This window comes from Geotrypetes seraphini, chromosome 6 (assembly GCF_902459505.1).
Source record: "Geotrypetes seraphini chromosome 6, aGeoSer1.1, whole genome shotgun sequence".
Lineage (NCBI taxonomy): Eukaryota > Metazoa > Chordata > Amphibia > Gymnophiona > Dermophiidae > Geotrypetes > Geotrypetes seraphini.
This window is the reverse complement of record NC_047089.1, coordinates 60,506,666-60,526,772: the sequence shown is the minus strand read 5'-3', so window position 1 is coordinate 60,526,772 and position 20,107 is coordinate 60,506,666. Positions and strand designations below refer to the sequence as shown.

At 41.5% G+C, this 20,107-nt stretch overlaps 2 protein-coding genes across 2 annotated transcripts; both read right to left on the bottom strand.

Annotated features, from left to right (window-relative positions):
- Positions 1-2,668: 2,668 nt before the first annotated feature.
- Positions 2,669-15,329, bottom strand: DLEU7 (deleted in lymphocytic leukemia 7). Its single transcript, XM_033950336.1, has 2 exons — positions 14,421-15,329; positions 2,669-4,517 (listed from the first exon to the last, which is right to left on the bottom strand). Exons 1-2 carry the CDS (start codon positions 15,036-15,038, stop codon positions 4,311-4,313), a joined length of 825 nt encoding a protein of 274 aa, XP_033806227.1. The 5' UTR covers positions 15,039-15,329; the 3' UTR covers positions 2,669-4,310.
- A 1,290-nt stretch (positions 15,330-16,619) lies between these two features.
- LOC117363075 lies at positions 16,620-19,278 on the bottom strand. Its single transcript, XM_033950335.1, has 2 exons — positions 17,921-19,278; positions 16,620-17,790 (listed from the first exon to the last, which is right to left on the bottom strand). Exon 1 carries the CDS (start codon positions 19,262-19,264, stop codon positions 18,083-18,085), a length of 1,182 nt encoding a protein of 393 aa, XP_033806226.1. The 5' UTR covers positions 19,265-19,278; the 3' UTR covers positions 16,620-17,790; positions 17,921-18,082.
- Positions 19,279-20,107: the final 829 nt, after the last annotated feature.

The following is a 20,107-nucleotide window of genomic DNA, read 5'->3' as shown; positions in this document are numbered from 1 at the left end:
ACAGACAACAAATATCCAACTCATTGTTCAAAGATGTTTCCATGAGCGCCGATGTCGCCTACACTCTCAGATGGTAGGAAAACACAGTAAAAATGGAACTAAGATCATATGTTTTTATATATTCTCTATACCAGGGGTGTCAAACTCAATCATATAAGGGGCCAAACTCTAAAGCACAGGCTAAGTTGTGGGCCAAATTTTTTAATTGAGATACTTAGGGCTCCTTTTACAAAGGTGCGTTAGGGCCTTAACGCACAGAATAGCGCGTGCTAAAATGCCGCACGCGCTAGCTACTACTGCCTCCTCATGAGCAGGTGGTAATTTTTCGGCTATAGCGTGCTCTAATCCGGTTCGTGTGCTAAAAATGCTAGTGCAGCTTTGTAAAAGGAGCCCTTCGTCTTAGTAGAAGTATAGATCTTTCCTCACCCTGAGACACCATTCCAGCAATTCATCTGGTTATTTTCACCTCATAGATGTTACCAAACTTAATTCCAACTTTATTGAAATAGTCATTGTAGGCATAGGCAGCGGAACGCTTTTTTGTTTGGGAGAGGCTGAAAGCTCTACCCCAGACCCCGCCCCCATAATAGTACTAATTGTAATACCATTTTTTATTTATTAATTAAAACATTTATATACGGCATACACTATCATGTTGAACAATTCTCCCTCTTCCCCATGTATACCATCTCTCTTGCCCTCCCACCCCACATACCTATGTCCAAGAATTTTCTTTTTCTCTTCCCTCACCCATCGGCAGCATCTCTCTTTTCCTCCCTTTCTAACCCCCAGCCTATGCAGCCCCTGTCCTTCCCAACCCCCTCCCAGCCTATGCAGCATCTGTCCTTCTTACTTTCCCAGCCCCCTCCCCCTGCAGCCCATACAGTATGTCCTTCCCTCATTCCCAATCCCAGCCCTCCCTTCTCAGCTGGATCCTATAGTATGACCTGTCCCCAATTCCCAACTCCCCTCTGCTGAAATTTAAAATCTTCAGACAGCCAATGTGAAGCCAGCTTCCCACCTTCAGTCTGCCCCGAAGTGTTCTTTCTGCAGCACTTCCTCTTCCTGCATAGGCAGGATGCTGCAGAAAGAACACTTTCGGGGTAGGCCAATGGCGGGAGGCTGGCTTCGCATTGGCTGCCCGAAGATTTTAAATTTCAGCGGCAGGGAGGTGATAGGTGGGGGAGTCGGGACACAAGGAGGTTCCTGGAGAGTGTAGTGTCAGATGCACAGTCACCATGGGCCGCATAAAACGGCCAGGCAGCCCAGATTCGGCCCGCGGGCCTTTTTTTTTTTTTGACACATGTGGTTTATACTATGTTATTTTGCTTGTTTATTCTTTTTTTGGAAATGTGCCTATTTTAAATGTACGAGTTTATTGCTTGATTTGGTTGTAGACTCCTGAAGACGGTACTGTTTTTTGTTCCAAAACACTGACAGTGTTGAGTCTTGTCACTGAGTGATTCTCTATCAATTAAGATCCTATATGGAAACATGTCATTCCCACTCCTTTTTACATAGGTAATGGCGGAATAAAAATCACTAAAGTAATGTAATGTAACATAGTAAATTATAGCAGATAAAGACTTGAACGGCCCATCCAGTCTGCCCAATAGTCACACTCATTATACATTCATGTTTAAATTGTCTTTTCTTTAATATTTCTAGGCAATAGACCATAGAAGTCCACCCAGTACTGTCTTTAGGTTCCCACTCCAGCCTATCCTAACTATCCTGTCACTGAAGTTTCTATCAAAGCCCTCTCCAGCTCATCCTAAACCAAATCACCATATACAGGATACCTAGTACTGGCCTTAGTTTGTTTTATACCATTCATTTTTTAATTAGAGATCCTCTGTGTTCATCCCATACTTGTAGGAATTCTGTCCACTGTTTTCATCTCTATCACCTCCCTCGGCAGGGCATTCCAGACATCTACCACCCTCTTCATGAAAAATAATTTCCTAACATTACTCCTAAGTCTGCCACCCTGAAACCTTTCCTTTCTCTGGAAAATACTTGTTTCTATATTAATACCTTTCAAGTAGTTAAATGTCTGCATCATATCTCCCCTGTCCATCCTCTTCTCTAGAGTTCTGTATATATATTCAGGTCTTCCAATCGCTTCTTGAATGTCTTATTGGCGCAAGCCACATACCATTTTCGTCACTTTTTTCTCTGGACTGCTTCAAGTCCTTTTACATCCTTAGCCAGATATGGCCTCTAAAACCGAACACAGAACTTCAGGCTGGGCCTCACCAATTACCCGAACAGGGGCATCAGCACCTCCTTTCTTCAATATAGTCCAGCATCCCTCTGACTACAGCCACCGCTTTGTCGCACTGTGTTTTTTTAAATTTTGCCTTCAGATCCTCAGACGCTCTCATCCCAAGGTTCCTCTCCCCAGCCATGCATATTAGAGAATGACAGGGTGACAAAATTCATCACCGTTACCGTCCCCGCGGATAACCACGGTAAACAATCTTCATGTCATTCTTTAAGGAGAGAGGGAAGAATCAGAGTATGAATGGCCACAACCACTGACCCTCAAGCTTTGCTTTGAAGAATGCTGGTGTAGAAGGACTGAGGCTGAAATAGACACTAAAAAATGATATGGGATTATTCCCCGCGGTTATCCGCGGGGACGGGAACGGTGATGAATTTTGTCACCGTGTCATTCTCTAATGCATATCAACCTCGCACCTCTCAGCATATATGGTTCCTTCGGATTTCTACTCCCCAAGTGCATCACTCTGCACTTCTTTGCATTGAATTTTAGTTGGCAAACATTAGACTATTCTTCTAATTTTTGAAGATCCTTTTTGCTTGTGATTTGCATCTTTGTGGGGACTTTGTGTTGCTCTCCTATGTGGAATTTAATTTATTTAGTGCAGAGCTGCCGCCGTTCCAGGAGAAAGATTACAATCCTGTCTTGGATTTCTAACCTTATCCTACTGCTTTATGGGACTGCAGCACTGATTTCAATGAGTAGACTCAAGGGCTTCAAATACCGCATTGGGATGTAGGTTTAATACCCGGACTGGCCCTAAAGTCTCCCTCCTGGAACTAGGCTGAAATTCTTTTTCAAGAACAATATGCTGCTAACTGATGTTTAGAAGCCAGAGATTACAGTGTATACAGCAGCACTGAGCTCATGGCCCAAAGTGACATGGAAATGTTATTTTAGTACATTCAGTGCTGCAATTTTAAGTCAATATACATTCCATCTAATTCCTGATTTATTCCAGATTGAGCTCCAAGCATTTGAGTCAAGCCTAATGGTAATTACGATAATAGGGGGTAATTAAATAAAGGACTTGGGCATGTAGAAAATCATTTTTGGCTAGAGTCATTAACATGCACTATCGCAGTTGACTTGCAGATGTTGGATGGGCTCAAAGGATCTGGGAGGGAGAAGAGGAAAAAGATGCTATGTGCAATATGTGTGCTGCAGAAAACAGGGTTCTGCTCTCTGTGTCCTGCAAGCTGCCTGTTAATTCTCATAGTCTGGGACTCATGCTGTAGAAAGGTAGCAGAGGAATGCATGAATACGCATGCTTGTAGGAAGGAGCTCCCACACATTTAAGAGCCACTGCTGGGGTTAAGGTCTGAACTGGAGCTGAGCATCTGGCAGTGGTGACTTTCTGGTGACACACCTGATCAGAACTGGTGCCAGCCTTACACCCACCTTCAGTTAACTTTCGGGCACCCCTTTCCAAGATTTTGATAACTAAAGTCAACAATCATGATCATCAGAGAAACATCCCATAAAATGCAAGTTAAAGTATGTGCTGGTGGCTCTTTACATAAGCTTCTGTGGATGTCAGGACTTGTTTTGCTTTCACTGCAGCTGCCCTTTGCCCTCTCCCAGAAGCTGCTGCCCTAGACAACTGCCTAGTCTATCCTAATGGTGAGTCAGTCCTGCACCTAATCATGTCTGAGAGCACACGTGCGGCAGGGGGAGAAGTGGGAGGGGGTAGAGAGGATGAAAGGTGCTGACACCCCAAGCAAGATGGCGCCCTGGGAGGACTGCCCCCCTTCACCCCTTTAATATGCACTGGGCTATCCAGTCTACTGCTATCTTCCTCTCCTTTAGATGAATCACCCTTGGATCTCTGCATAGTGTTTGATTGGTTAGGTACTACAAGGTCCCAAGAATTCAGACACAGTCCTCGTCTTCACCACCTCCACTGGGAGACTGCGCCACAAACTCTCATCATAACCCTGAAAAAGGTAGACCCTGTCTTCAAAGTCCCAGTGCTTCGTATGCTCATTTTGTCATAGGTTCTTTTCCCCCCCCCCCGACTATGTCAGACATCGGGGAGGTTTTGTAGGATCTGTCCGAGGGCAGCTTGGGCCATGGCATGGGAGTCCGTAGGGAATTCTGCCAGTGACTGAATCAGGTTCTTAACAATGGTTTTCAGACAATCATGCGCCGCATTCAGATCTCTGTCGAACTGACGCATCTCCATCTGTGAAGCCATATGACAGCAGATATTTCTAAATTCAATACTATCCTGGAAATAAAAAAAAGACACAAAAAGATAATTATGTGAAACCAGAGGTAACCCGATAATACCAGTAGGACTCTTATAATCTTTAAATACACACACTGCTTATCCCATAAATAAAAGAATACTATATACAGTAGACTCTCCGTTAACTGGCACCCATGGGAATTGACAGATGCCAAATGAATGTAGTCTCTGGTTGCTTGAGAGTTACTATTAAAAATAAGCCTAACTAATATTATACTCCATACTATGCTATACCATAAACTATTCCAAACAAACTACCAGAAATGTGGTAGGAAAAGCATGGGCGTAGATTTATTTTATGGTTGCTTGAGCATTCTGGTTAATTGAGTTCCGGTTAACAGAGAGTCTACTGTCTACAGGCAATCAGAATCGGCAAAAGAGTGATGTACTGCTGCTAAGCCTCCATTGTTCCCTTGCATTAATAGCCCTGACACAGCGGGAGACCAGTTAGTGCCGCGAAATGCGTCGGACCTGAGAGAAAGAAAAAATAATTCATTATAGCAACGGCTCCAGGCAATATGGGCGATGTAGTTGAATTGCTTAAATACAGCAACTGAGGGGTAAGTCCCGCTCTTTGAACATGAACCTTGACAGAATTTAACATAAGGAGTTTGCTTTACACCAGTCTGTCATATTCCATTTGAAATAACTTGTGTGGCAAATGAAACAACGTGAAGAAAATGAATTGTTATTTAAAATCTATAGACAGTAGTTTGCCTTTTTATAAACTGGAGTTTTGAGTAATTTATTAATATTTGAATAAAGTGTAAGCATTTTATAAATAAAAAATAGGGAGGTGGTTGACATTCTATGATGTTACAGGAACACCTATAAGACTATGGGCTCCTTATACTATCATTAGAGCTTTAATGCGTGGAATAACGCGTGCTAAATTGCCGCCCGCGTTAGACCTTAACTCCAGCATTGAGCTGGCATTAGTTCTAGCCGTGTAGCGTGGGTTTAGCATGCGCTAAAATGCTGCGTGCGCTAAAAACGCTACCGTGGCTTAGTAAAAGGAGCCCTATATGATCAAAACACTGAATTGGGTACACTGCTCCAGAATCTGAGGTATACAACCATAAGGTTAAGAAAAGAATTTTCATTACAAAGAAGCAGCCATACAAGGTTTATTTGTTTGTTATATACTTTAGAGTACTCTCAAACCACAAGCACTTTTTTGTTTGTCTGAAGACAATTCTATAACTAGATGTATGCAATTTCATGCATCTTGTGCGCATTAGTAGTGCTTTAATTGGCACATAGGTCCTGACCTTATAAATGACGCCTGCCAAAATGGTGTGGAGCCCATTGACTGCATTTATTGAGTCACAATAACTGTCATGTACCTTTCCTTTTATTTGACTTCCAGGTAGGTCTCTCTCTCTCTTTTCTGCTCTCCCTGCCCCTCCCTATGGGTCTAATATCTCTTCCTCTTCCTTCTTTCCCCGAAGATCTCAGCATCATTGCTTAACCCAGCCCTCACCCATGGTCTCAACATCCTTTCATCTTCTCCCCCCACCCAGTAGTCTTTTCCCTAGATTGCTGGTAGCAGCAGTGCTAAAGACAAGTGCTGGCCATCTCACAAGGCCTTCCTACGCCAATCCTGCCACATCTGATTCTACTTCCTATTTCTGACATGGTGAGACTAGCAGATGGAAGGTATCCTGTTTTCAGCACTGCCGTTGCCACCAGCAGAAATCCAGGGAAATTTTAAAGGAACACCAGAGGGAGAGGTGAGTGAAAGATGCCAAACCACAGGAGATGGAGGGGAATGAGAATACGAAATGCCATAGTGTGATAATAGGGAGCAGGGAGCCAATGCTGGGATAGGTAAAGGGTCATGGATTTGATATATTGCCTTTCAGTGGCACAGCTACAGTGATTTCATTTATTATAGGTAGGTACTTTCTTTATCACTAGTTGGCTCATAATCTAAGTTTTTGTACCTGGGGCAATGGAGGGTTGAGAGACTTCCCCAGAGTCACAAGGATCTGCAGTAGACGTCAAACCCAGTTCCCCAGGTTCTCAGTCCACTGCAGTAATCATTAGGCACCGCCTCCAAAAGCATTTTGGTAAGTGAGCTGGAGAAGGGGGTCCAAATGCATGTGTCACCTGCCTAATATGTGTAACTTGGCATATCTGAGTACATTATTGTGATATAAGCAAAACAACAGAATTAGCTATGAACTCACAGGGCAGGAAAGCAATGCAAAGCAAAGATTTCTGGGAAGGGAACACAGTCAGTCTTAACCAGTACTCCTTGTTTTACACAACAGGATTTCCATGTTTTAGCACATCTATTCTACAGATTTTGTGAGACAAGGTATTGAAATGTTATAGGGTGGAGTGCAATAAACCTATTAATCATTCACTTACGATGGACTAAAGAAATCTCATTAATGGCCACTCTGCTCATAAGTACTACAGTCGTCTTTAACAGCTAAAAATAAAACTTTATCACACCCCACTGGGTGTTTCTTATTCTATTAGTAACTCTTGAATTACAACAGCTTTATAAATAATTGCAAAAGTAATATATTGGAAGTATTTATAACAATATGGATTAGCCAACAATTGTCATGTGCTGTATGTTTATGAATTTCTTCTCTGCTTTTTTCAATGCTATTATTATTTTTATTTATATGTATAATTTTAATGTATGCAGTGTTTGAAAATGGTCAATAGGTAAGACTGGACTATTTCTATAAAATCTTGTGATTTGGCTCAGTGCATATGAATGCAAAATGGTCAGTGACTAGACTGGTCACAGAGCTCCAGGATTTCATGTCACAATATGGCAGTTTTTTTATGGTTTGCTATTTTAACCAAAGGTCCCAGTGCCAGGTATTAGGAGATTAAAATGTAGCTGTTTGATATTCAGAGATTATGTTTATTCATATTTGCTAAAATTACCATTTATGCAAAGCAAATCAAGGCTATGTACAATAAAATCAAAAGAAAACATGATAAGAAAGAAACTCCATTATAATAAAAAAGAAACTCAGACATACCAAGAGAACATTCAGATAACCAAGAAACAACTGCACGCTGTTCCTAAAACAGCCAGGGGGCTCTAGAGAGCACTGAAAGCTTGGTTGAAGAAAAATGTTTTCAGACCTACCTTAAATTTTTTTTAAAAGATGGTTCTCATCGAAAAGGTGGAGGCAGTGCATTCCAAAGAGAAGATACCAGAATATAAAAGGCAATTTTTTTTAGCTGACTCCCAATAAGCACAAGAGGGACTGGGAAGGGATAGGGATACAGAGGGGTGATGCTGGACACAAGGCAATGGTCATTTAGGCCCAGATTCTATAAATGGTGCCTGAAGTTAGGTAACTAGATCGGCACACCTAGCCAATCTAGGCACCTAACTTACCCCACCTCCTTTTATCAAGCTGCGCTAGAGGTTTTTAGCACGGAGCGGCATGGTAAATGCTCTAACGCTCATAGAATTCCTATGTGCGTCAGAGCACTTACCTCGCCAGCACACTCTAAAAACCTTTAGCACAGCTTGATAAAAGGGGATGTTAATTTTTTAATTGGCTTAATCGGCCCCATTAATTGAAAGCACCATAAAAAAAACAATTAAAAAAATTAATTAGCACCTCCTCTGAAGTAGGCCCCTCCATCTCCTACATGGTGTGGTTAGGGGTGGATTCTGGGCGGATTCAGGGCAGATTTTGACTGTGGTTTGACTTAGGCATCTGCTTAACTTAGGTGCACTCATTTAGGTCAAGAGAACCCTGGCCTAAATGGGAGTGCGCCTAAGGTTTCAAAACCTACCAGCATCTAAGACTGCTTAGGTGCTTCTAGGCACGATTCTATAAATGGCGCCTAGCAAACGATTGACAATTACGCTCAATGATGACTAGCAGTTAGGCACTGTTGATAGAATCAAGGCCTTAATAATGAAAACGGGCACACTAGGAACATACAGGATTGTCAGTTGACTAGATAGTCTGGGATTCCAGTATGAAGGGCTTTATATGTCAATGAAAGAATCTTAAATTGAATTCTGTACTGTATGGGTAGCCAGTGTAGCTTCTTTAAACATTGGAGTGATATGGTTCAAGTTCAAGTTCACTTTATTTTTGATGAATCGCCTATTTAAAACATTCTAAGCGATGTACAATTAAAAAACAAATTATAAGAGAACATACAATCATATTAGTAATACATTAATAACAGCAAAATAAATATTTGTTAATTGATTACATAAAATAGAAAAGATCTCTATACATAATGTTAAAAACAAACATGAAAAGAGGGAAAGGGGGGAAAAAGTTACAAATTTTTCTCTTAATGGAGGAAAAAACATATATTAGGGAAAAAAAAACAAAGGGAGGGGAAAAGGAAAAAAAAAAAAGGGGGATTAATTAATCGATAAAGGCATCATTGAATAAGAAAGTTTTTAAAAGTTTTTTAAAGGAGACAAGATCTCTATCCTTTCTAATAAAAAGAGGCAGAGTGTTCTAGAGTTGGGGAGCTAAAACAGAGAACATATCGTTTCTCCTTGTTCCCACAATTTTTAAGGAAGGGACCAATAATAACTCTTGTTGTGACGATCGAAGGGATCGATTTGAATGATATGGAATAATCATTCTGGATATAAATTGAGGGGTATTATATAGTAGGACCTTAAAGACTAGAAATGCTATTTTAAATGTTATTCTATGATTAATAGGTAGCCAGTGTGACTTAGTAAGAAGGGGTGTTACGTGGTTGTATTTTTTTGCTTTATGTATAAGTTTTATGGCAGTATTTTGGATTATTTGGAGTCTTTTCTTTTCTTTTTGGGAAATATTATATAATACAGAATTACAGTAGTCTAATTTGGAAATGATCATAGAATGAACAAGGATATTAACAGATTTTGGTTCTAGAAAGGATGAAATAGATCTTATGGTCTCTATATTTGGCACAACAAAGCACTTTAACTGCTGAAAACCCATCCTTTGATATAGCTTTCAATCCTTAAGCCTACTCCTCTGCCCTCCAACCCAGCCAGCTGATTAACCATTCCCCTTAACTGTATCCATGATATCCTGTTTGTCTGTCTTGCCTGTTTAGATTGTAAGCTCTTTTGAGAAGGGACTGTTTTCTTACTCTTTGTGACTCTGTGCAGCACTGCATGCATCTGGTAGTGTTATAGAAATAATTAATAGTAGTAGTAGTAGTAGTAGTAGTGTGAAGAGTTTCAGTCTTTGGGAAGCAGAGCTGAGATTGTGATGTCATAATGCCTTCCACCAATAAGAGCCAACCTCATTAGTGATGTCACAATGGTTTGATTGTCTTGTACTCCCCACTGCTCTCCAATCCAGCCAGCAGACTAACCATTCCCCTTAACTGTATCCATGACATCCTGTTTGTCTATCTTGCCTGTTTAGATTGTAAACTCTTTCAAGCAGGGACTGTTTTCTTACCCTTTGTGACTCTGTGCAGCACTGCATGCATCTGGTAGCGCCATCTACATACTAGTTTTTTAGCCCGTTACATTAACGGGTGCTAGAATAGATGTGTAAACTTAGGCATTTCTTTCTTTCTCCCTGGCCCCGCCTGTCTGTCTTTCTTCCTTTCTGTCTCTCCCCCATGTCCAGCAGCACCCCTTCCCTGCTCTCCCTTTCTTTTACCACCAATCACACCCCTCCCCCCCCAAGGAAAGCAAGATTGCTCCCTGGGCTCCTTCCCCAGCACCCCCCCCCCTGTTCTTTACATAAATCAATTCACAATAGTTAACAGCTTCCCCAGCATACACCCTTCACCCAAAACAAAATGCAAGTATTTTTTCCTGCCCAGCAAACTGCTTTTTTTTAAAAAAACAACAAACAACCTTTTCTTCAATGTCGGTGCCTTCGGCAGCAATCGTTGAATGCGCATGCTATTACACGGAGGTGTTCCAGCTGTAAGGGTATTTTGCTCGTTAGAGTACTGCACGATCTTTGAATTAAGTGAGAGCAGTAGCAGTATTTCCCTCCCCCTCCACGTCATCCCTCGCCAGATTTTTTTTTTTTTAGTGTAAAAGTGCCCAGCGGCTTCTCTCAGGATTCCTGCCTGCCGCGGCTGCCCCTTAGAGTACTGCAGAAAGCTTTTGAATTTAGTTGAGTGCGGGTATGTGGTGCAGCAGCAGTACTTCCCTCCCCCTCCATATCGTACCTTGCCGTTTTTGTTCCGGGCCGCTATTTGGTTTCTGCTGCGCAAGCGTGGGGTCGTTTTAAGCGTGCATGCGCACTCTGCCGGCCACGGAACTACAGATCAGGCAACACGGTGGTAAGAGTGCGCATGCGCGCTTAGCGTTTTATTATATTAGATACCACATTACAATAGTTGATTCAGGATCGATGGTAGAAGTCCAAGAGGTGGTACTGTATTTTTATCCAAGATGATTGAATAAGATCTAAAGCACAAGTAGTTATACTCATTCCTGATCACTGGTGAGTAAGGGCTACTTTTACTAAGGTGCGCTAGCTTTTTTAGCGCACACAGGAATTTACCACGCGCTACACCGCGTGCTACGCTTCTAGAACTAACGCCAGCTCAATGCCGGCATTAAGGTCTAGCGCACGCTATTCCACGCGTTAAAGCCCTAGGGCACCTCAGTAAAAGGATCCCTAAGAGATGATGACTGCTGAAGAGAGTCAATACTGTCAGCGACTGGTAGAAATGATAATTGAAGAGAAGAGCACTAATATTTTAACAAAAAATTGGGCTGGAGCATCAGCCATAGGATGGTTAAAGAGAGGCTCCTGCCTGGCTAAATTGCTTGTCACAGTCTAACCACTGATATTCAGTGGCACCTAACCGAACACTACAGCTGAATATCACTACTAACCACCCCTGGACTGTCCAGTTAGTGCCAGGGCAGCCCAAGGGTGGAGCCTGGGAGGAGCTGGCATTTAACTGATTAGCAGCTGCATTTAGACTAACCAGTTTTTTAAGTGGCTAAAGATAGGACAAGAAAAGGATTGCCCTAACCTTAGCTGCGGAGCTAACTGGGCACCAGTCTGAATATTGGCCGGTGCCCAGTTAACTTCCAGGTAAAGTCATGAGAAGAATTAAGTACTGCAAGATTGCCATTAAAGTTATGGTAGCCATTTTGAGGCTGGCCCTGCAACAGGCAAAAGCAAGTTCTCAGAAATTAAAACTCTCCTTTCCCTCTCTTAGGGATAAAAATAAATCTATTAAGCAATGTAGCCATTCTTTCTCCTTGAAATTGACAGAGCTATGGAATTATTTGCCGCTCTCTTTAAGAAGCTTAGGCCCCTTCTTTTCATTCAGGAAGGCTTTGAAGACAATTCTATTCGCCAAGCACTTTGGAAATTAACTACTTCTACCTCTCTTGTTTTAGTTCTTTTTTTCGTTTAGTTCTTTTGTATTTTTCCTTTTCTTAATGTTAACCGAGTCGAGCTCCAGATTGGCTGATGGCCCAGTTTATAAAACTAAGTTATAGTTTAGTTTAAAACCCCTGCCCACAAGACCACCTAGAACACTCAGGAGTTCCAGGAAGGCTCAGGGGGCCTACAGGAGTGGAAGGGAAGGTAGGGGCTTGGGATGGGCTGATCATTTACTTCAGGAGGGGGATCAAGAAGGGCGTGATTCTCTTTGAGCAAATTCTGGCTGATATTCATCCAAGGCTCCCATAAGTGTCTTATGCTGGTCTCAACTGAGTAACAGTCAGGAACCACTTTAGACCCAGCAGCTAGTTCATTCTGAATTAGCTCTAGATATTCAATGCTCAAGCCTGGACACGCCCCAAGATTGAATATCAAGGTCTAATTTTGTCCACGGCAGTCAGCATTTATAAAATCGCTTACCATCATGGGCTGAATATTGACTGGTAGATCTTTTTCTCTAATCACATATGTGACCTGTTGTCAGCTAGGCTATATTGTTTTTTTGTATTAGTGTGATCACTACAATGATTATGAAGAGTACTGTATTTCATTTTGGCTGAAACTTTATATAATTATGCTGTGATAGCCTTGCTCAAGAAAATGACTTTGCCCATTCTGTGCCATGCAAAAAAAAAAAAAAAAACCAAAAAAACTTCAATAAGGCCTATAGATATTTTCAATAGGAAAATAGACTCATATTCTGGAATGACCAGACTTGGACAAGTTTTCTTAGGATCTAGAAATCAGACCAAACATCTTAGAGCCAGACTTAGGGCTCCTTTTCCTAAGGTACGCTAGCGTTTTTAGCGCACGTTAAAGATTAGCACATGCTAACCACATGCTAAACGAAAAATACTAACACAGGCTCTGTAGCATGCGCTTAAAAGGAGCCCATAGTAACGACTGGAATATTTATTTATTTATGGACACCCCAGCAGTCTCAGCCTTTTACTTTCACAAAACACATTTGAATAGCTGCAAAAAAAATTTCTCCCATGCAAGAAATACTACTTTAATAAGGCCTATTTGTCTTTTTAATAAGGGGACAAACCCTTTTCTGTAATGATACATTTTCATAGCTTCTAGCACAGTTTAAACTTTTTTTTTTTTTTTTTTAAGTGCTGAATTTTAAGTGCAGCGTGAGAGCAATGATTCCCTCATTTGGCAAACTGACCATATGTGGTGGATTCTATTGCATTGTGTGGGATCAGGTGCCGCCATTTTCTAAGACGGCAGTATGGAGGCAGGAACAGGTGGGCATTGCTTCAGCCTTCTGACTTAAAACATGCAGTGGGGAGGAGTGGGTCAGGAAGTATTGGGTGGTTCATAGTCAAGCATCTTTCCGGTAATTCAAGTTCTCAGAAACAAATTAAAATTCTCTGAGGTACTAACAACCACCATATTAAACAATGTTCATCCAAAATCAATTTAAAAATTAACTTTTCCAAATGATTGGGAGTATTGAATGGAACAGAAACTACCATGTTCCACACATACCCCCTCTTTTACAAAGGTGCGCTACGCTTTTTAGTGCACGCTAAATATTATCGTGCGCTAAGCTAAATATTATCGTGCACTAAACACGCGCTAAACGCTAATGCGTGCATGTTTTCCTATGGACGCGTAAGTGGCTAGCGCACATGTTGGTTCAGCGCGTGCTAAATCCGCACTACAACGCTTAGCATGCCTTGGTAAAAGAGGGGGATAGTGAATGAGTTTGCTCAATATTGGGGAGGGGGGTGTCAGCATCCAAAGATCTAGCACCTATGATATGTTAGATGCAATCCTAAAGCTCCATCAACTGGCTGAATTTTGTGTCCCAGGTGTAATACTTGACTGGTTTAGGTCATTCCTTCATTCTTGATCTTTCGTAGTTCACTGGTCTAGTTCACTTTCTGCATCCCATGCTCTAACTTGCGGTGTCCTTCAGTGCTGGGGGGTCTATACTTTTTAACGTTTTCTTTCACCCCTGGCTGTCCTTATGCAATCCCTAGGTCTAAAATTTTTCATCTCAAATTAAATTGTTGTTTTGTCTCCAATTTTTTCACACTCAGAATTTTAATAAATTTTTAATTTTGAAGATTAATTATTTGGTCTAATCATGACAAATATATAATGGATTTTAACAAAAATGCCAGTCATGTACATAATGTAACACACATAGCAATATGATTTTTCTGCTTATGGGTATGTATGAACTCTTTCCCCAGAGCAAAAACTCTGGATTAAAGTGCATACAACATAAATAGCAAAGTAAAAAAAAAAAAAAAAGTATTTAAACTGAACAAAAATGTTTAATGCTTTAATTTTTTTATACCAAAAATAGCCTTATAAATAGTATGTGATATGTTCTGTTTTAACTATAATATAAAATAATGCCAAGGAATCTTTCAACTCCCCCCAAAAAATCAAGCTAATTCTGTAGAATTTTTTTTAAAAAACAAACAAACCCCAAAACATGGATCTTTATGAAAAAGTCTGCAATACTTACTTTTAAGTGAATATTAAAAGGTTGGTTCTGTGAGAGAGGGTACAGTAGGTTTTGTTCCACTGATAAAAGCTGTGATATTGACTCTGCTATCCGGGTCAGTCGGTTGTCTGAGGCTCTCTCTGCAAGCGTCCGGGGTTTACAGACTCCACCTCTCTGACTGGGGCTCAAACGTGCTGTCCTGGATTCATCTGAACGATCCGAGGCTCTTATGCAAAATTCCTGTGTTCCAGGTAGGAAGATGTTAGTCAACTCTGGTGCCTCAGAGAAATTGCCTGCCACTCTCCTGGCACTACGCTCATGCGTACATCTGTCCCGTGCCATGCCAGCCCAGCCGCTAACACTAGTATCCTCTGTGTTGGATCTATTTCCAGCCATATCCGCAACAGGTGCATTGTGCTCATTCTGACTTAGATCAGATCTGCTCCTGTCCTGTGCAAGTTCAGACAAGACCCTAACTCCAAGCTGGGGTACAGCAGACTGCGAGTCCTCTGTAGGTGCCTGAACCAGCGAGCAGGTGCTGGGAATCTCAAAGCCCTTCTCCAGCAACAGGACCTTGAGGGTTGTGAAAGCAACAAGCTGGTGATTAATGGATGCAAGGATAGGCGCTTGTCTGGCCATCTTCTAAGTCTGAGCTCAGAGAAACTTTCTCTGTGAATGAGCCAGGCTGGAACTTTGCAAACCCTTTTAATAACTTTATCACAGTATGTGTGCATTGCCAGCCCCACCCCTCTCTATATTAAAGTGCATCTTCCCTGAAGTACTTGTTAATGGGGTTTGTTTGTAGTTTTTGGACACTGAATTGCCGCAGTCAAGAATCTGCAGTTAATTGCCTTTCCCTACCTTGCTTCATCGTGAACATTTTTTCTTTGAATACAAAAAAACACAATAACCAACCCTTCCCAGGAAAATCTAAACCCCTGCATCTCCTGATTTAACTACTGACATACCATTTTTCATATCTATGCATGCTAGATTTAAAAAAAAAAAAAAAAAAAGCACGTGCCAGTGTATTTTAGGACCAACAGGAAACAAGTACCTCGTGCACCACACAATACATTTAACAGACAGCTTAGTCGCTTACATTTCTTGGTGGCTTGTTGCTTTATAAGGCACAAAGTCTATCATAAAATGCACCATTTGCAGATAAATGTGATTTGTTCTTCGGTTGATGGTAAAACATAAGAAGCTACATCTCAGAGCGCTTTTAAATAATGTCTACAGACATTTTCAGAGAATATGTTTTTTTAGTCACCACAGTGGTATAGTTGAAGCACAAGAAAGGGTAAATGCAAAAAACTACTACCGGCAGAAGTGCATGGTTTTCATACATGGTTGCTCTTGATACAGTGGTCAGAGTTTGGCGGTATTTATATGGAGGGGTTCCTTGATAAAGCTTGAATGCGAGCGAAACATGTCGGTGTTAACCCCCTGCCAGAGACCACAGAATTAAGCTAAGTAACATGCTTAAAAATTAGCTTCATAAAAATCATTTTGAAAATCATTTTGAAATAATGTGAATAGTTTCAAAAAAAAGGAAAAAAGATAAAAAGAATAAGGTTATAACGTAAAACGATCCAGTGACGATTTGACACGTAAAGCTTGGAACAATGAGAGTGGTTTGAGTTCCAAGTGGTGCCGCTGAGGATCGGAGGAATAGCTTACCAATATTCCAGGAAACAAAAGGTTGACTTAGGTGTATGTCTCCCTTTGGCTTGGTATATGGTTTTCATATTAATGCACAAAGGAGTTTAGTGCAGAAGTTCACGTGCCCGGTACACATAGATGTACAGTATATTTTAAATGCATTATTTCTCCACAATGCACAGAAATAAATGGGATTTTACAGGGCAGGATTAACCAATAGGCCCAGTAGGCACGTGCCTAGGGCCCGAAATGGTCAGGGGGGTCCGATGAAGGAGGGCATCAATATTGTTTTTTCCAAACGGCGATGGGCCCCTCCAGCATCAATTGGCAATGCGGGCCCCCCCCCCCAATTGGCAATGCAGGCCCCCCTGATCAGCAACGCGGCCCCCCCCCCCCCATAGACGGAAAGTAAGACAAGCAAGCAACGCGGGTAAGAAAGGCAACAGGAACTGTAATTTTGCAAGTGGTGCTGCTTGCCCAAAGCTTCCCTCTGGCGCAGCTTCCTGTTTCCACCTGGGCGCATGGTGGGGTGGGGTGGGGCGGGGCAGGGGGGCCCAGTGTACTTGTGTGCCTAGAGGCCCTCAACGAATTAATCCTGCCCTGGGATTTTAATGCACACATGTGAGAAATTCACCGCTGGATCCTAGGCAGTGTAGAAGAGTTCCTGATGCACAAGTTGGGTGCGCAAGTCTGCATTTCTGTAACACTGTGCCTAAATATTTAGAATACCCCAGACCTGCACGTGCCCTAATCCCAAGGCCACATCCCCTTTTGGGTTGCATAAAAAACACTGGGGGTGTGCAATGTTATAGAATAGTGCATAGGCTGATGCATATGTAAGTTCAAATTAGTACCAATTAACACCAATAACTGGTGTTGCTTGGCTCATTAACTAATTAATTTGGGATGCATATTTGCCCAGTGCGCCCAAATTTAGGCAGCCTTTATAGAATCTCATGGATGATGTAGCTGTTGTTCCTCATGATGTTGGACAAGTCATAACTCTCCAGAGCCTCAGGTGCAAACTCCCCCCCCCCCCCCTTATACTAAACCAATTAGCATGGCAGCCTACGGTAATCGCACCAAAGCCCATTGGGAATTAATTGGCTTAAGTGCTGTTGTCATACGGCTTTGTAAAAGGAAGGGGGTCAATTGTAAAACCCCTGGGGGACAGGAAAATACCTACACCCCTCGATATTTAGCACTATTTAACCAGCCAGGAATGGCTCTTGGTCGGTTAAATAGTGTTTAGTTGGCTAACTGCTAATATTCAGTGGGAGACAGCTGGTTATCTCTGCTGAATATTCATGGTTTATAAACAAAACAGACTGACTCAGTATATTAGCACAACCCAAGAGCAGAACCTGCTATGCAAAAATAAGGCTCAGAGAAATGTGACTCTAAAGAGGGAGAGGCAACCCCCTCTTGAGAAAAGAGTTTTATCTTCTAATCATTGCTTAATAAATGCAAAAGCACAGTCCCACTCAAGGGTGTGAGTTGTAAAAAACTGAATATCTTGATATCAAAAACTGTATATTCTCAAAACTTCTGAACGGTTTAAATTCTTGCATTCAGGTTGACACTAGACACTTTTATAATCAAAAGGTTGAAACAAAAAGGTACTTATCAGGGTCCCGACGCGGCCCCGTTTCAGTATCTGCTTCAGGAGACCCCGTCTGATAAACGTTAGAAAAGGTAACAACCATAAGACAGGTTCAAAAAGTGTCTGAAATGCAAAGACAAATATGTTAAAATGCAGTGGATGTAGACTGAAACATTCAAAAGTCACAACCCCTACATATTTCATAAAAGCTTGTGGCTGACCTGAAGGGTAGGAGTAAAAATGCAGTACATACCGTTCTAGAAATGAAACATCTCTGTGCAACACAGAACGCCGGCAACCGCAGCGGTATTTAAACCGGCAAAAAGGCGGGAAACCGGACGTGCAGAACGTGATGACGTAACAAAAAATAAAGCAGGACAAAAAACTTCAAATATTGCACGAGAGCCAGACATGATTAAAGGAACGCTGCCCACTCGATCTCATTATTAAGACCATTTGGATGAAGAGTGTTGAGATCATAGATCCATTTCTGTTCCTTTCTCCATAATACACGAGCTATGTCTCCCCCCCGAACGTTACTGTGATAATCCAAAACTGTAAATCTCAGATCTGTTATTGCGTGATGTGTCATTTGCCAATGCTGTACAAGGGGGGCTTCCTGCACTGCGGTGCGTATACGGCTCATATGTTCCCCAATCCGATATTTCAAGCTCCGGGTAGTGTTTCCCACATAAATAAGCTGACACGGGCAAGATATGGCATAAATGATATGATGAGACTCACAATTGGTAGCATGTTGAGTATACTTGCGTCGGGAAGGCAGTGACATTTGTTGAATAGTGACACTGAACTGACAGTATTTGCAATGCCCACATGGTAAATGCTGACCACTGATGTAATTGGAAGCTGCAGAACTCAAAAATTGTGAATGAGTAAGTTGTTGTTTTAGGTTGAGAGGTTTAGAAAAAGCAAATCTCGGAACATCCTGAAAAACCTCATGGTACTGTAAAATAGGCCAATGCTGTTTAATGATCTTCTTAATTTGAAAGGCATGAATCGAATAAGGCAAAACACACACCAATGGGCTGACATCAGTTTTTTGTTGTGGTTGCAACAGTAACAATCTATTGGCATATAACCCACGTTTATAGGCTTTCTTGAGCACAGACAAAGGGTAGCCTCTCACAAAAAATCTGTGTTTCAATTCATCCGCCTTAGACACATATTCCTCCACCGTGGAACACAGTCTGCGAAGACGTAAAAATTGTCCCGTGGGTATGTTATTTCTCAAGTGTTTAGGATGAAAGCTATCATATTGCAACAAATTGTTTCTGTCTGTGGGTTTACGAAAAATTGAAGTCTTAAACTGTCCATTGATGAGTGTAATGGAAATGTCCAAAAACGCGACCTGATGAGAGTCCATGGTCATAGTAAATTGTAGATTAGAGTCGCAGCTGTTGAGCCATTCACAAAAACATATTAAGTCCTCAGATGTCCCAATCCAAACAGCTAGCACGTCATCAATATATCTCTTCCAAAACAGAAAAAACTTCCAATACTCCGAAGGATACAAAAACTTGCTTTCAAACTGAGAAACATAAAGGCAAGCTATAGATGGGGCCATTTTAGACCCCATAGCAGTGCCTTTGATTTGTTGATAAAACTCCAAATCGAACTGAAAATAGTTCATGCTGAGAGCAATTTGAGCCAATTCAAGCAAAAAATGTACCCTGGTGACTGACATACCTTGAGCTAATAATTCCACTTTAATAACCTCAAGGGCTTCTTTCTGAGGAATGTTAGTGTATAAGGCAGAAATGTCAAAAGTCAGTAATATGGCATGAGTGGGTATGTCTTGGAGAGAGGACAAAAATTGAATCATACTGGTGGAATCTAAAACATAAGACGGAGCCAACGGCACCCTGTCTTTAAGGTGTAAGTCTAGAAAAGCAGATAAAGGTTCTAAAAGAGAACCTATTCCTGAAACTATTGGTCTCCCCGGAGGGCTAAACAACGACTTATGAATTTTGGGAATGAAATAAATGACTGGAATACGGGGATATTTACACTGTAAATACCTAAATTCCTTATCAGTGATGACTCTTGATTCCAAAGCCTGTAATAACACATGAGAAATGACATCTTGAATAGATTGTGCTTTATCTGCTTTTCTAGACTTACACCTTAAAGACAGGGTGCCGTTGGCTCCGTCTTATGTTTTAGATTCCACCAGTATGATTCAATTTTTGTCCTCTCTCCAAGACATACCCACTCATGCCATATTACTGACTTTTGACATTTCTGCCTTATACACTAACATTCCTCAGAAAGAAGCCCTTGAGGTTATTAAAGTGGAATTATTAGCTCAAGGTATGTCAGTCACCAGGGTATGTCTTGCCCGTGTCAGCTTATTTATGTCAGCTTGTTTAGCCCTCCGGGGAGACCAATAGTTTCAGGAATAGGTTCTCTTTTAGAACCT

Excerpts from the sequence above, each read along its gene's own strand:
- DLEU7 (XM_033950336.1), bottom strand. The coding sequence starts at position 15,038 with ATGGCCAGACAAGCGCCTATCCTTGCATCCATTAATCACCAGCTTGTT. Across the intron at positions 4,518-14,420 it reads CTTTTAATATTCACTTAAAA|GATAGTATTGAATTTAGAAA; the intron begins GTAAGTATTGCA and ends TTTTATTTCCAG.
- LOC117363075 (XM_033950335.1), bottom strand. The coding sequence starts at position 19,264 with ATGGGGTCTAAAATGGCCCCATCTATAGCTTGCCTTTATGTTTCTCAG.